This window comes from Amyelois transitella, chromosome 6, assembly GCF_032362555.1.
Source record: "Amyelois transitella isolate CPQ chromosome 6, ilAmyTran1.1, whole genome shotgun sequence".
NCBI lineage: Eukaryota > Metazoa > Arthropoda > Insecta > Lepidoptera > Pyralidae > Amyelois > Amyelois transitella.
Window position 1 is genome coordinate 7,275,953 of NC_083509.1, and position 16,468 is coordinate 7,292,420.

At 35.0% G+C, this 16,468-nt stretch overlaps 1 protein-coding gene across 1 annotated transcript in view; it reads left to right on the top strand.

Moving 5' to 3' along the window:
• LOC106131218 (eye-specific diacylglycerol kinase) overlaps positions 1-16,468 on the top strand; it is a 108,736-nt gene that overhangs the window by 40,210 nt on the left and 52,058 nt on the right. Inside the window, exon 5 of the mRNA XM_013330230.2 lies at positions 10,705-10,956. Coding sequence (XP_013185684.2) covers positions 10,705-10,956 — 252 coding nt within the window. The remainder of the gene's footprint in view (positions 1-10,704; positions 10,957-16,468) is intronic.

Sequence of the window (16,468 nt, forward strand, 5' to 3'; positions counted from 1 at the left end):
TATTCCGCTTTGTTTTACGCGTTTCTCGGTTAATTCTGAAACATGGCCATAATTAAAACCATTACTACAAGTATTCTTAATGTGACAAATATTTGTTGCCTCATAAAACCTTTCCAAACAAAATGCTCATTTTCTGTAAAATTACTCAGTATTCTTATTGTGTCGTTCTTTTGAACTTTGAAAAGATATTAAAATTACCATTTATTGCGGGTCATAAATAATGTAATTTTCTGTTGATCTCTGAAATGGGACATTGTTGATTGGCTTGTGTATATTTATTATTGCTATATTTATACCGTATCGTTATTTTTGGTTATTGCTCATATTCATTATAATACGTGTTTATTTCGTTTAAAAGAAATTAAGAGGAGAAATTGAAGAAACTCAAATTAAATACTATACGCACAAAAAACGTTAATTTGTTAGTTTCTTTAATAAAATTACTTTGTATTTGAAACATTTTACTCACTTGACATTTGTTTGTTCTAGAATCGTGGTCTATAAATCTAGGGATAAAAAAGTTCCAATCACCATAAACGGTGGTTCAACTCTATATACAGCACAGTAATGCCGTCGTTAGCCTCCTACCCGGCTATAGCCTCCCACTGGCTCCCGCTGACCACTGAATTACGCGCCGTAAAACCATTAATGACTGAGTCTTCGTCAATAACGCTATCTTATTCACCTGTGCCAGGCACAAATGAGCCGTTGACCTGAATAAAAGATCGTTCTAGCGATTATTCTCAACTTTCTATTAAAGAGTTAATTAAGAAAACTTTATCGGGGAATTTGTCAAGAATATGTGGTACATGGCACATTTATACGGGTGCTTCTCAAGAAGGTCTTAATTCATTATAAGATTTTAAAAATTTAGCTTTATGTTGGCTTTCACTGAATATCCGTGCAAAACATATCGAAACAAAGCTTTTGTGCAATCCATTTCTTTAGGTACTGAAATAAAGGTAGACATGTCTCTTTTGTTCACAAATACACTGAAAATAAATTTTATGAGATGAAAAAAAACCAAAGAAATTCACACATTTCATAATGAATGGCTTTTGCTATTAAATATGTTGTAATTTAGAAATGTATTTTTCAATAAAAAGACTTACCAAGTCTGTTAACTTTTACTGTAATGGACTGTACTTTGTTGCTATTGAAATAAAAAGCTACTAGGGACCTGTCACGGTCGTACCCGTGGTACAAATGCTGAGAATATCATGCGCAGATAATATAACTTTTCATGGTGAAAGCATTTTCATGATTGGTCCAGTATTTCTGAAATAAGCCCTTAAGAACTACTGCCAAAATACAAGATTGTTAATTCTGGAATATTTTTTTTTTCTGGAATATACTTATTTGTTTTAAGTAAAATAATTATTTCTTCTTAAAGGCACTTCCAAAAAGAAGAATCTGAAATAAAATATACGTAGTTCTATTCAATAATATAATCAAGCACATAGTGAATTGGAAAGCAATCAAAATCTTAAAAATTAAGTTATTTTACCTTTTCGCGGTATAACAGGTGGTATTAACGATCCACCTTTCTTTCCAATTCTTAGAAAATTTAATATAAAATGCGTTCTGATTGCCTGGCGAAAACAAGGGCAGAAGTAAGCCCTGCGGTATTATGCGCTCGTGATTAAAGTTGAGGCTATACAAAATATTTAAGGCCCAGAAATGATACTTTTAAACTTTTCGTTAAAGTGTAAAAATTTCGTTTGTATGGGCCACTGTTACAGCCACTGGTAGCAGCGCAGCTTAGCTTATTTGTCTGTACTTTTTCTTTTTTGTCTTATTTATTACAAATAAGAAGAGAGATAAAAATGCTATTTCTAAACAGAAATAGCATTTTTATCTCTCTTCTTGTTTGTCTTAGCACAACAAAATACAATCTTAATTTTTATATCGAGTGCATTGCCTTGATAAAACATTTATGCTACAATAGCTTCCGCCCGCGTATCCATTTACGTAAAGTATCCTTGTACTTCTTCAAACACCAAACTGTATGCAAAATTTCATGCAGATCGGTTCACTGGTTTAAGTGTGAAGAGGGTTAAAAAAATATTTTCGCATATAATGTTAGCAATACTGAAGGTTGCCGAGGTCAGACGAGGGTAGCTTCGAATAAAAAACTAACTTACCCAATTTAGGACAATGGTAAAAAAACCGCACCCTGGGCTTCTCTCCAGAGATGTTATGTTATGAGAAATCGCAACAAGGAAGAAAGAGTTGGCATTACTTAAATCTCGCAACATCAAGATATTTCTCTGTGTATTATCTAAATTGTCTAGGTGGTAAATGAGGAATCCACGATAGAAATTGTTACAATGTTCAATGAAGCAGACTAGCGAAATCCGCTTCCAAATTAAAATATGCCTTATTAATGAGAACGCCCGCCAATTAGTATCTCAGCGTTATTGCAGGTGGAACTACGGTCGCAATATTCGTTGAAATGAATATTATGGATGATATTGCGGTAAATCTGTTAATGGGTTATTTATTTGTTTAAATTAAAACACACTACGATACAATTTACTTATAAGTTTAGACAAGTACTTTGCTGAGTGTTCGGAATAGCAATCTTGTTATTTGTTTGCCTTATACTTGCTAATATTATATTTGTTTGTAAAGTGTAAACTTCAGAACCAAAACCTTGAAATTAACGACCTTATTGCTTTAGCATAGAACAAAGTATACCGCATAAGTATATTCATAGTGCAAATTGCAACTGTTTTCGGCAAATTGATCTGGTGTCTACGTAAAAATTTAAAAACTTTTTAAATAAACATTATAAAAAAAATATGTATTAAGATGCTTGTTAAAAAAATTACAGCATAGGGCCGTTAAAACTAAGACAATAAAATAATGACAATATTCGTTAAAAGAACATATAAAGAAAATTGATCGAATATTTTAAGTAGATAATGAATGCCGAACATCATTAATCTGTTGGTAAACATGTCTCAACAAATGACATAGCTTTGAAATATGTAAATGTGCGTAAACTTTGTAAATAATATGAGTGAGCACATGGAAATGTTCCATGACAATGAGGTTTAAATGTGATAAAATTAGCAAGTTCAGTCTGAAGAAGGACATTAATTTTCGTTACACAAACACGATCATAATTTCAACTTTTATGGCTCATAACAACTGCCGGGAAAAGTAAATCCGTGTTCCACAGTGAAGATTAAATAGCTTCTTTATTTGAACAGGTTAACGTTTAGAAATATATCATTATGAGCACGTGTGGTCAAATTACCGATTAAAATTATGTGCAAATTGTACTCGTATGTAATTTTTTGAATATTTTTATTTTTTTAACTCCTAGAACCATTAAGGTAAATAAATCGTAGTAAGTATACCCCTGCATCCAGGGAGTATAAGCACTCAAGTCAATCGCCGACAATTATTTTATTCCATGTATTTTTTTTGTAGCGCTTATGTTTTATTACTCTGGCATTGCGATGGGGTAGTTAAAATTACTCATAACTTCCGTTTTAGTTCCTTTACAGGTGGGTGAAATTTAATTTTCTTACAGCCACATGTTACGTGCACTGGAATTATTTACGCACAAATTTTAGGTCTTCCTTAAAATAAGTTTCCCTACTTATATTTACTTTTAAACGTTAAAAAACAGAGTTCGCTTTGTTACTGTTAATTAGAATTATATATTAGTATTATTTTAAACAAGCTCGTTATAAATGTTTATTACTACGGTCGTGAAAATATATATCCCAGTATAAATATTTTCAGGTCCGGTCCTAATCCAACGAGAATTACAAACCGCGAGGAGGATAATCGTTAAGTATATTTATTAGATATTTTTGCATTTACTATCTACATGAAAGTAGACCCACGGTTTCACCCGAGCGAGTTTAGCGCTACCTAAACATTATACAGTTCTTTTTCGCAAATTCCACGGGAACTGTCCTCCAGACTCTAAATTATAAATACACAAAATTTCAAAAAGATTCAAAGAGACAACAAATAAACTTACTTTTGCATTACTAATATTATTTGAGATTTAGGCGAGATTATATACATGAAATTCGATAAAAAAGAATTAGCTTTCGTACCTATGTACATTTTAAGAAAAAATAATCTTCCGCGTTTATTTTCATAAAATTCTTTATTGTGTAGTCTTAAAATAGACGTTAGTCCCGAAGTAGTCGGTCACGCGCATGCTTGTAGACTATTTATATCCTTTATCACTTGGCAGAATTACAGCGAATGCGTATCCCTCTTATTGGCGAGCCCTCCTCTCGCGAATGTGCGGGCGCGCCGTGTGGTCAACTAGTCCCGACCCCGTGGCCACAGGCAAAACTAAAACACGATCAATAAAAATGATAATGCTGTTGCGGTGTGTATCAAGGGTAACGTGAACAAATCACTTGTCAACTGCTATAAAAGCATAAGCGTTATGGACATACAATACAAATTATTTTAATTTCCCAAAAAAATACATATGTAATAGAAACATATATTATGAAAATGTTGAGCAAAGGCAGACTCTTCGCTAAGCAATCTCTTCCAGCCAGCCTTTGACATAAATTTTAACATAATTTTCTTCAAATCGTCCATATTGCAGTCTGACTATAGATCTGATATCGTACATACATACATACATATCATCACGTCTATATCCCTTACGGGGTAGACAGAGCCAACAGTCTTGAAAAGACTGAAAGGCCACGTTCAGCTATTTGGCTTAATGATAGAATTGAGATTCAAATAGTGACAGGTTGCTAGCCTGTCGCCTAAAAAAGAATCCCTTGTTTGTAAGCCTATCCCTTAGTCGCCTTTTACGACATCCATGGGAAAGAGATGGAGTGGTCCTATTCTTTTTTTTTTTTTTATTGGTGCCGGGAACCACACGGCACTGATATCGTAACTGTGAGCAAACTATTCCAGGGAACTGCAAGGTTTAAGATTTCCTGCAGTAATATTTTCACGTCTATTTCCCATGGGGTATTTCCAATTGCTACGATGCGTTTAGAAATAAAGAAGACATTGCTCTAGTGATGAATACTTATAATACTGGTTCCTTTTATCTTATTTCTTCTTGCTTTAATTTCGTGCAATAAATCATTTCTTACGCAAATAACGGCGTGAGGCCGCCGTCTCATACCGTTGGCCACCCCCCATTGCGTACGCGCAGCACACGTCACTACGAGGTGTATTTTCGTCTACACCTATTGACGTGTAGACCTGTTAGTATCGATCACCGATATACATGTGGATTATGTAGTCCAGATCTATTGTTACAGCGAACATGGGATCGACGCCAACTTCCGTCTCTTTAAATTACTGGGCATTTAGAATAGTGCCTGAATTAAAAAAAAAAACAAATCCTAGGTCTATCTTAAAATAAAGCTTGACAGGAAATCTTACCTTTATTAATTCGGAGAAAACTTTTTTGGCGCTTCCATATACCTACCCACTTTACATCAAAGGAATCTGCTTAAGCTGAATTCCATCTTTCTACTTTGGAAAACAATTTTAATGTCTATCTAATTAATATTTTCTTGCTCTCAGTTAGGTGTGTGTAGTATAAATACAAAACATTTTCTTTAGTGGTGAACACATATATACACATACCTACCTTTAATATTTTACAGTATATCATAGTGTTACAGTAAATTATTAAGCTAGGAGTCACAAAAGTCCGCAAATTTTTCCTGTTTTTATAAAAGTGCGTCCTCGTCAAGGTGCTTCAATTCTCAAGCCTGATCTTACTCTTTTTAATATACATATTATATATATACGTACCCAATTGAATTTTCCTGGGGTGGAGACTTTGGTTTGACGATCAAAATTATATTATTCCTATTGCAGTCATAGGGATCTATTAATTCTATATTATATCTATGAATACGGTAGATAAATTTAAGCTTACATATTTATATACGATATAAGCTACAACGACTTACATATTTTGCAATCAAAAACTTTTTTCTCATTAAATATACCTGTTGTAGGGTTGGCTATGAACTTTTATCATTAAAATGATTGGAATTCACAGGAATTCATATCATATTTCAATATCCAACCAACAATAAAATAACATTGTTGTACAAAAGAAGAATTATACATATGTTTTTCGCAAGCACATTTTTACTGAGGAAAAGCTAACAAAAACTTTGCAGTGTCTGATTCATTGTTCGTATAAATAGAACTGAGTATCGATTTGCCAAGTCAAAAGTTATCTACCCGAAAATTTGTTTCCATAAACACCGATATAAACCAAACTGTTATTAAAAGACCCGGCTTTGTATTTTTTTTTATAATATGATCTACAAACCAAGCCAACTCCGTAAGACTTGTTGAATTTCTTTGGGGTGGCAAAACATAATATTGTTTTAAGAACCCCATCTCATTTTACAAATTTTGCCATGAAACGTTGTTATAAAACCTACAAGAATAGATTGCGCCATGTTGGACTGCTCAATGCGATTTGTAATAATTGAAAGCGACAAAAACTATCGTTAGTCGAAGATTAATTGATCCGAGAAGGCCTCGCTGATTTCATGCATCGAAAAACTATATTAGCCTGGAATCAGTATTAAACGCTAGTTGCTATGTTATGACTTAAACATCCCGGGAATAATGCTCACAATGAAAGTCTGAGGTAGGCAATGAGTAAAGGTATATTACAACTAGTGTCCGACCGAAGGTCTATTTTTGGCCGAAGCCGAAGCCGAAGCCGATTAATCGGCTATCGCCACAACCTTCGGCCGAAGCCGAAGCCGAAGCCGAAGGTTTATATTCTCTCAGCACTCAGTAATTAATTTTGTTCAATATTGTCTACAAGCTACAATTAATATTAAAATCATTTCAAAACCTCAATATTGAAGGTTTATATATTGACTGTTTCATATAGAAGTTGATGATATATCAAAGAGGTGGTTGGTTTAGAGATAAACTAGCTGTTGCCCGCGACTTCGTCCGCGCAAATTTCGAGTTGAATTTTAATCATACAGTCAGATACAGACAGACAAAAAATGTAAAAAAAAAATTCTCTATCCGTTTCAGTCAAAATATTAAATGTACAGAAAAAATATTTTTACCGTTTTATTATATGTAGTATTTTGATTTTCAGTTTTTTACATAAAATACTCAAACAATACAAAAAAAATATATTTTTAATAATAAAAAATATCTTGTAATTGTTGGGATTCGAACTTGGACCGCCAACTTCACAGTCCCACGGGCTAACTGGACCATCGAAGCCGTTGCGTTGGTGTCGAAATTAAAGTAGACTACATACATATGGTCACGTCTTTATCCCTTGCGGGGTAGACAGAGCCAACAGACTTGAAAAGACTGAATGGCCACGTTCAGCTATTTGACTTAATGATAGAATTGAGATTCAAAAAGTGATAGGTTGCTCGCCAAAGAATCCCAAGTTTGTAAGCCCATCCCTTAGTCGCCTTTCACTTATATTTATATGTTATAGGTATAATGTCGTCATAAAATGATAAATGACTTTGAATTTTTAATTTCGTAACTTATTTGCCGGCATACTGATGCCTTGAGTTCATTCAAATGTCGATAACTTTTTTTTTTGTGAACCGATTTTGATGAAACAAACTTTTAATGTTATTCTGAGTTAAAACAAAGCAATTGGTGAAAGTTTGAAGTAAATCGGTTTAGTACTTTCGGAGATAATCGTGATCATACATACAGACAGACAGACAAGAAATTAAAAAAAAAATATTTTTGCTTTCTATTATTCATTCTAAGTGTCCCTCTATCCATTTTAGTCGAAAATACTAAATGTACAGACAAAATATTTTTACTGTTTTATTATATGTATAGATAAAAGTTTGTGATTTACCTACTGGTAAAAATAATGATTTGATTTCTTACAAAAACACTCGTTTAAATACACGTACGGACTTGTTTTGATGCATGCAATCAGCAATGTGATATTTTGACAGTGACTCCCCGCCGCCTCATGACTTTCGTAACAGTTCGTTCAATCTCGACGGTCGCTCGGACCTTCGGCGAAACCTTCGGCTTCGGCCGGATTTTGGGCCGAAGCCGAATGTTTCGCCGAAGGTGGATTTTTTGGCCGAAGGTGGCCGAAGCCGAAGCCGAAGCCGAAGCTTCGGTCGGACACTAATTACAACTAACGATCCGCTCCGGCTTCGCTCAGGTAGCATTATAGATATAAACCTTCCCCAGAAAACCCTCTTTGAAAATTTTAAACATGAACAAAATTCGTCCTCAATTTTCAGAGATTAGTGCATATATATAAACAGATAAAATTTTGTGATTTTGTTTTAAAAGGATAATCACTACCTACTTATACTATAAATGCCGTGTTCCCAGTACCAATAGGAAAAAGAATAGGACCACTCCATCTCTTTCCCATTTCGTAAAAGGGGACTGAGGGATAAGCTTATAATCTTGGTTTGGAGATCCAAACAGTGGCAGGCTAGCAACCTGTCACTATTTGAATCTTAGTTCTATCATCAAGCCAAACAGCTGAACCTATCAGTCTTTTCAAGACTGGTAGACTAACCTATGGCCTATCAGTCTTTTCAAGACTGTTGGCTCTGTCTACCCCGCGAGGGATACTGAAGTGATGTATGTATTTAACTTAGAGACTGGAGAAAGACATAGGGTACTTTTCATCCCGATAAAAACTATAGTTCCCATGGGATTTGCGAAAAAACTGTATTCTTCTGTAAGTAGCGCTAAATTCGCGCGGGCAAAGCTGCGTGTAAAAGCTACTCCAAATATAAAGCAGAATCCAGAAGTGTTAATCCTAATGCATGCATAACAAAAGAATATTAGATTTCCAGCAGCTCCGGAATAAGCCTAGTCGTTGGTTATAAAATGTTGTTTTGAGAGCGCAGTTACTTTACAATTTTTGTAATAAATGTAATAATATCGTTCTCGTTTAAACAAATTATAAAGTATTTGATTGGATTTATTGAATCGACTATTTGTTGGCATACCAAAATTAAGTTTCCGAATACGTTTTTTAGAGGCATCTTTATGAAGTTGGAGATTAATATAATAATTTGTGAAGACGGAACACCTCCATGGGTTGATATTTAATTAAGTCGAGCAGGTGTTACATCACAGTGTTACATGGAAGTCAAACTAATATGAAAAGGTAGCTTAAATTCAAAGAGGGTATTGTTTCTATAATATCAAAGGAAATTATTTTAAAATAACGATCTATGTTACCATTTATATGCCATAAAAAATTCTATCAATAAAATAAATTCACCTCGTTTAAATTCTTCTCGGCTCGTTAACATCAATCTGTATTTATCACTTACCATCTTATAAATTCTATCCAATATTCATCAGCCCTTTCATATATACTTGTTTGCTTTCATTTCATACGTAACTATCTTAATTATCCTTAATTATATACCTTTAATGTTATCTAAAAAAATGTACCTACTGTATACTGTACAAATATGTAATTACATTAGATCTAAAATTCTCGATAATATTACAGGCGAACACATTTGGGGCTCTTCCAAATCGAATTAAAGAATTTGAAATGCAAAAACAATATTTTTTCTAATGACGTTAAAATTAAAAAAAAAGTACAAGTGGTAACGTTGGAAATTGTAACAGTCAGTCAACGATCAGTGAACACAACAATGATATCGTGGACCACGTGTACGGCTAGCGGGGTGTCTTCAAGGTGACAACTTGGGTCTTTGTGCAGGCGTGTGACACTTGGAGCATTTCTATTTCGGCGCGAATGTCGCCAGACGCCGAGGCATGGCACGCGGCGCCCGCGCCTCTTAGTTCACGCGTTTGTTTCCCGAACCGAACACGTCTAAATAAACAAATATATCAAAGGACAATAACCGCTTAAATACACACTGTTTGTCCACAAATCCAACCGAATCCTACTGTGCTCGTAGTGAAGTGAGGACCTGTGAAGTGACGTTATTGATTCAATGTCAGTGCCTCGTACACAATCCAAAACGAAGGATATTTTAACGACTTCCCGAATGATACAAGTCGTCATTTGATCTTTAATGTGTTTGCTGACTTACAGAATGTTATGTTTACAATAACTAGAAATGTTAATCGTCTTGATAAAATCATTTAATGCGATTTTGATATCAGCTGCTCAATAAGGATACACATTAGAAAACAGTGTCTTAATGATAGCTCAATAGATAGACAAGCTTATGTTTTATGATTAATTCGTGTATCATGTGTATTATGTATTTAATAAACCATGACATAAAACACAAAGATGTCATGAACCTACAAAAATAATACCAGTAATAAAACATTAGAATAAATCTATATAACATAAATAACGCTTTTCCTGTTTATGATTCAATTCCTGAACGATTCAGTTACCATCAGACTGCTCGGTCATCTACGGTGTATGTGTTACACGAGTGATATCATCGCGTATCACCGGCATTCAGCCGTGTGTGCACAGATATCCGTGTTTGCTCTCCGATAATGTCGGGAGGATCCTGCGCGCGCACACCTCGCATTCGCTTTGAATTCTTATCATAAACGTCAGCCACGTGCTCTATTTGTATCTGTAAACATAACGAAATGGTGTCATTAAAAATTCTATTGCAACATGTAGAAATGAAAAGAGTTTGATTGTGAGAGGGGAATCGTGCAGTGTGAGTGTGACGCACGGAGCGTTGTCCTATCGGCGCGCCGCTATGTTGTTGAATGGTGGCAGTGCAGTGAGAGGGCCTATACAACGGAGACTCTCAGGTCTCTGCGGAGTTCCATGCTGGCGTGGGGACGGGGGCCCGCGGGGGGCTCCAGACAAGCGCCCCTGCCAGCCGGCTCCCATCCCCAAGCCGTCTCCAGCGGCGAGGAGGCCAGCGATCGCGAAGCAGAAGGTGCGATGCTCGCGAGCGCAGCCGCCGTGGCTCGAAGACGATACGCCGTAAGGGTCAAGCGGAAATCCAAGATCACTTTTAGAATTCTAAGGTCTGTCTTTATACGATTTAACCCTTTCGACCTAACACCACAATCACAACACTAACAAATAACGTGAGATAGGAAATCCTCGTGAATATTTAGTGAGTTAATGGATTCGGTTCGACCGTCAGGTAGAATTCTAGGTGTGTACTTACCCGTAGAGCGTAACTAAAACTTTAAATCTTTTGTAGCCAGTCGGTGCCGGTGCGAGTGCAATGCCAACAAGGGGCTCGACAAAGGCGGCCGAACGTTATTGTTAGTCGATTTGGGTCAATCAATGAACAACGGACCGCATATCGTCGTGCTGCCGGCAGATTTTAACTTTGAATGCTTTGGTTATAAGATAATGGACAGTAGTTTAATTATTATTAAGTGAATTTATGCTGCATTTGGAAATTTAAATATTATATTTTATTTTTTATTGGATAAAGTTGTCCGTGTTGTATTGTGAGAAATACTGTTCGGCTGCATGCCGGCATCCGGCAGACGAGAGCCGCTTAAAATTCTAATCATGTCCGCTGTCCACAGCGCTGCGTCCGCAACAGGTAGAGCTGCTGCTGGATCATGACACTTGATAATATTCACAGGAATTGCATATGTATTTATTTAAAGTAGTGGAAAAGGGTCTTTACTTATAATCTACCTTGGTTAATCACTCATTTGATAGAAACAACTACTTGCTTTATTAATTTTTGCAGGGGCTTTGTCCCCATTTAAGGGAAAAGAATTTCAAAACGGACTTTTAACGGACATTAATACAACACATTTTATCTTTTAACAAATTGATAAATAAATATTTATACTAAAGCTCACGAGGAGCTTAAAAAATTTGCACACCTCTTGATTTTAAGTTCGACCAAATCGTTTCATAGACAAACACTTGAGACTTTGCATGTATGTCCATAAACGACACTAAAAAAATAATAATTAGTTAAAGCCGAATTTCAATGATTCGCTGAAAGAAAAACATGACACGAAATGAAGAGTAATTCCTCTGACCAAAAGAGTCAACTATCTTTAAAGAATATATTGAAAAGGTTTGTTTACCCGCTATCAAATATTGACAAGCTATTTAAGTTAAAGTCCGTCAAATCAGCCGAAACTTAGTTTCATCGACCTTGCAGATAGTGTTATCACCGCACTTACCTTATGATTAATTAGTTTACCTAATGTGTCTGCGAAGGTATACAACGAGGATTATATTGCTTGGTTCCGGATTTAAACTGAATTTCGATGGCTTTACTCTGAAGGGAAGTTAATCCAAAAAGCATGTATATCCTAGGGACAAATATGTTTCACCATGGCGTTGTCAAACATGTCCCATAATTAATATTTAGGCTCCCTGATTTTGATTAAAACCTTTAATCCATGCCGACTTTACTAACTTATTGCATAAAGTATTATCTAATCTACATAAAATCTTTGCGATAAAAGATAACAGTAAATGAAAAGGTGAAATCGTTAGACTAGTCATTAAAGTCAAAGATCGCTTCCCACTGCTGTATTCTATTTCGGAAAATGTGTTGTTAAATTTAAGCTCCCAATAAACTAATTGGTCGATCAACCTACATTTTCATTATGCCTTACCTGACGGTTTGATCGATTATTATTCCTTTTGGGACGGTAGGGAAGGGAAGGACTGTTTGGAAAGAACAAAAAGGCCAATTTATACGGGACCAATTAGCTGACCGTGGGATCGCCAAACAAAATCAATCTAACATATCATCATTTTAATTGATAGGACAAATTAGGAAACCGTTCGGAAATTATGATCCTTTTATATTTTAGAAGTATGTATCTTAGATCTGGAATGTGTATGTGTTTTTATTTTTTGAATTATTTGTAAAAAAAGGAACGTGATATTTATTTTACATGTGTTTTGAAGATCATTAAATGAACCGCCAATTTTACCTCGCTTTGGCTAAATAATGATGGCGCGATTTTGTTACTCGTATTGAATATGAAAGGTACGAGTAGAGGTGCATTATAGATAGCTACTATTCCTTAAATTTATTATTGCCTTTCCTATTTGAAGATTATATAATATTCATTGTCATAAAACCTAATATTTTTTTATTGTTGCATTCGCCTATATTCGGCATTCTCACATATATTGTGTGAGAATACTTTCCTGCCTAAGTATATCATGTAGAAATCTCTAAAAATATAGGCCGCAGTTAGTGCGGTATCGGGTCCCGATACGACAATTAAATTTCCAATCATGCTCGAGACTGAGCCAGATCCGCTTCACTTAATTAAACTCCACTGCAGCTCACCAGACTAATGAAATACAAAAACATACATACATATTACATATCATATACAAATAACCATACGAGCTAATTGTCTTGAAAGGCACGGTCAGCTGCATGAAATTGAGATAAAGGCAATGGCAGCTTGCTAGTCCATCGCCTATAAAAAGAAGAATCCCAAGCTAATAAGCCCTTTTCCTTGATTGACTTTTACAATCTGTGTGGAAAGAGAAGCAGCTGCAAGTTTTTTTTTCTCTACCATATTAGTTACAATACATTTAAGTTATAATTTAATATCACCTTTACCTGCCTTCAAACCTCCGGTGTATATGGAGTATGCCTAACTAATGCACAAACTAATTTAATACTAATCTGTTGTACTATACCGTCTTAATATTACCTTAACTAAGAAATATTTTCGATATTATAGTCCATTTTTATATGATCCTAAACTAAATACTTTTGATTTCATTGGTTAAACGTAATTTGCCTTAAATTGCTAACAATTGAAGTTTTTTTATAGATGTGTAAACCTTTGATTCGACTCGAAAAGTTGACTATTAAAAAGTAGACCTGTTTACAATTTGACTGCGGCCATGTGCCAATGACTTATTCCTAGCTACCTACGAGGGAAAACGTACACATTTAGAAACCGAAACTGAATTTATAACCGACATCAGAGGCGAACAGGACCACAGAGGACAGACGGGACAGTATTTCCGAACATAAAAAGTAAAATAAATAACAATAAAATTAAAATGATCTATATTTTACTCCTTAACATTACAGTTACTTTCTAACCAATACTATAGCTAAATACGTACTTTTCATTGATGACCTTTGAAGAACTAGGTCTCCGATGGAACCTGTTATACGGGTAAGAAAGGAACAAAATATAGCAAATTCTTCCCCTCATCGCACGTGTTGCAAATTCGATTTTGTCTCCTTGACATTCGACTTCCTTCACCCACACGTGGGTAAATTTTTCCTGTTTTTCGTTTGGGAAAATCTGAGGGCACTATTAGAAAAAATAACTCTTCTTCTTCCTGGAAAACGTTACATAACAATTCAACCCGCGTTGTACCTTTAACCATGATCATGAATTGAGTTAGTCAAGTTATTACATGAAGCAACTTTCGTCTGACCTCCGCAATCTTTTCATGGGTATCAAACCCATATTGGATCATGGTACTACTTCACTAGATGCATGTGTCTATGTACCTAGTCGCCTTTTACAACTAACATCACAGATGGAGCTGACAAATTCTAAAGTGCCGGGGACGCATGCCACACTATATCAGGGGAAAAAATACTCGTAACAAAGGAAAAAGATTAGGATTATTGCGCTTTTACTTTTTATACATTTGTGCATAATTCCACTTTGATGTAACAATTTACACATACATATGTACATACGATGTCACTTTAAATATATAAATATATACGGGACAAATTGAGTTAGCCTCGAAGTAAGTTCGAAACTTGTGTTACGAGATACTAACTCAACGATACTATATTTTATAATAAGTACGTATATAGATAAACATCCAAGACCCAGGCCAATCAGAGAAAGTTCGTTTCTCATCATGCCCTGGCCGGGATTCGAACCCGGGACCTCCGGTGACACAGACAAGCGCACTACCGCTGCGCCACAGAGCCCGTCAACTTTGATGTAACAATTTACACATACATATGTACATACGATGTATATCTTCTGATCACGTCATTAACGTGTGTCATGTCAATAAGCGATGCATTAAATCGGCACGTAATGAGATTAGTTGCAATTTAGATGTTATAAGTTTATGCTTTAAACCCTCGTACGTCTCGTATTTTGAGCTAATGAAGCCAGGTTTTATGGTTTGAGTGCTTGTGTCTCCATAATCATATAAGTATATTTAACATTAAGCTATAAACACGTGTCTCTTAATGTATAAAAAAGATATGGTACCGTTTTTATTTTAATGATTTAAAATTTTAAAAAGTTTAAATATATGAAGCGAATCCCGAGGCCCCAATGAGGATACAATTAGCAGAAATAAATTCCAAGATGATCACAAGCAAAATACTTTAACGAATTTACAATAATAATTATTATTTATACGTCAAAGAATTGAGTTATGTGACTGGCTTATGTCACGCCTTGGCTCTACTTTGTATTTTTATTCAATAAGAGCAGAGTAAAGAAAAACATGGATACGAAAAATATTTTTTTATTTATCGTGAACGTATATCTGATTATCTTATTTATTGATCAAGTTGTTTATCATTTTGACCAAGCTCCGGTACGATAATCTTGTACAAAAACTATATAAAGTATTTACATACTTTATTCGGTACATGCGATTAATATAACTAAAACTATCATGATTTAAATGATTATTCCGAACCTGACCCGAAATCCTAACCCGGTCGCGAGTACGGTGAGAAATTTATGATAATCATGTCGTCCCATATTCCATTCCCTTTATATATTTATGTTTGTTCACAAATGAACGCTAGTAGACTTTCTTAATCGCAGCTTTGTCTTGAAAAATTGTAGCTTAAGGTGGACCACGGGATTGGAGAGACTGCACATCAAAATTTCTTTTAGCGAGTAGAGTGATTCAAAGGAAAATTTTATATGTAAAAATGCTACATGTACGAAGCCGGGGCGGGTCGCTGGTTTATTATATTTACAAATAATAACTTAAGATACTCACTGGTTGTTAAGCCACTACGTATAATACACATAAACAATAAAATTGTGAGTCACGACACGAGTCTGCTTCTTTTATTACGAGTATGTGCGCAGATTGATCTACACTAGCACCTAGGTCTTAACTGAAAATCAGCGTATTGCTCTATTGCAATAAAGTCGTTGTCTTATGACCGTTTTGTATTGTTACAACTAACCCCCTTATTAATTTGTTATTTTATATGTACATTGTAATTGTAAATTGTACATCTATCTACTTATATTTCGCGGTTGGTAAGGTCCGTTTCAGAAAAAAACCACAAACAAATTAAGTTTATAATCAAATAATAAAAAATGTCATTTTAAGCAGTTGTTCCCTTAAGACAATTAAATCATTTTTCTTGATACATAAACAAATTATTGTTCCTGATACAACCCAGGCTCGACGTCAGGAATGGCTTAAGCGTGACGTATTATCATCGTTCGAATAGGAACATTAATCTTTTTGTACTGTATTGTTCGGAGACGGAAGACATTACGGATTTAAATCGTTACCTAACTACTGACATATTTGTAAAATCATTTCCTGTAT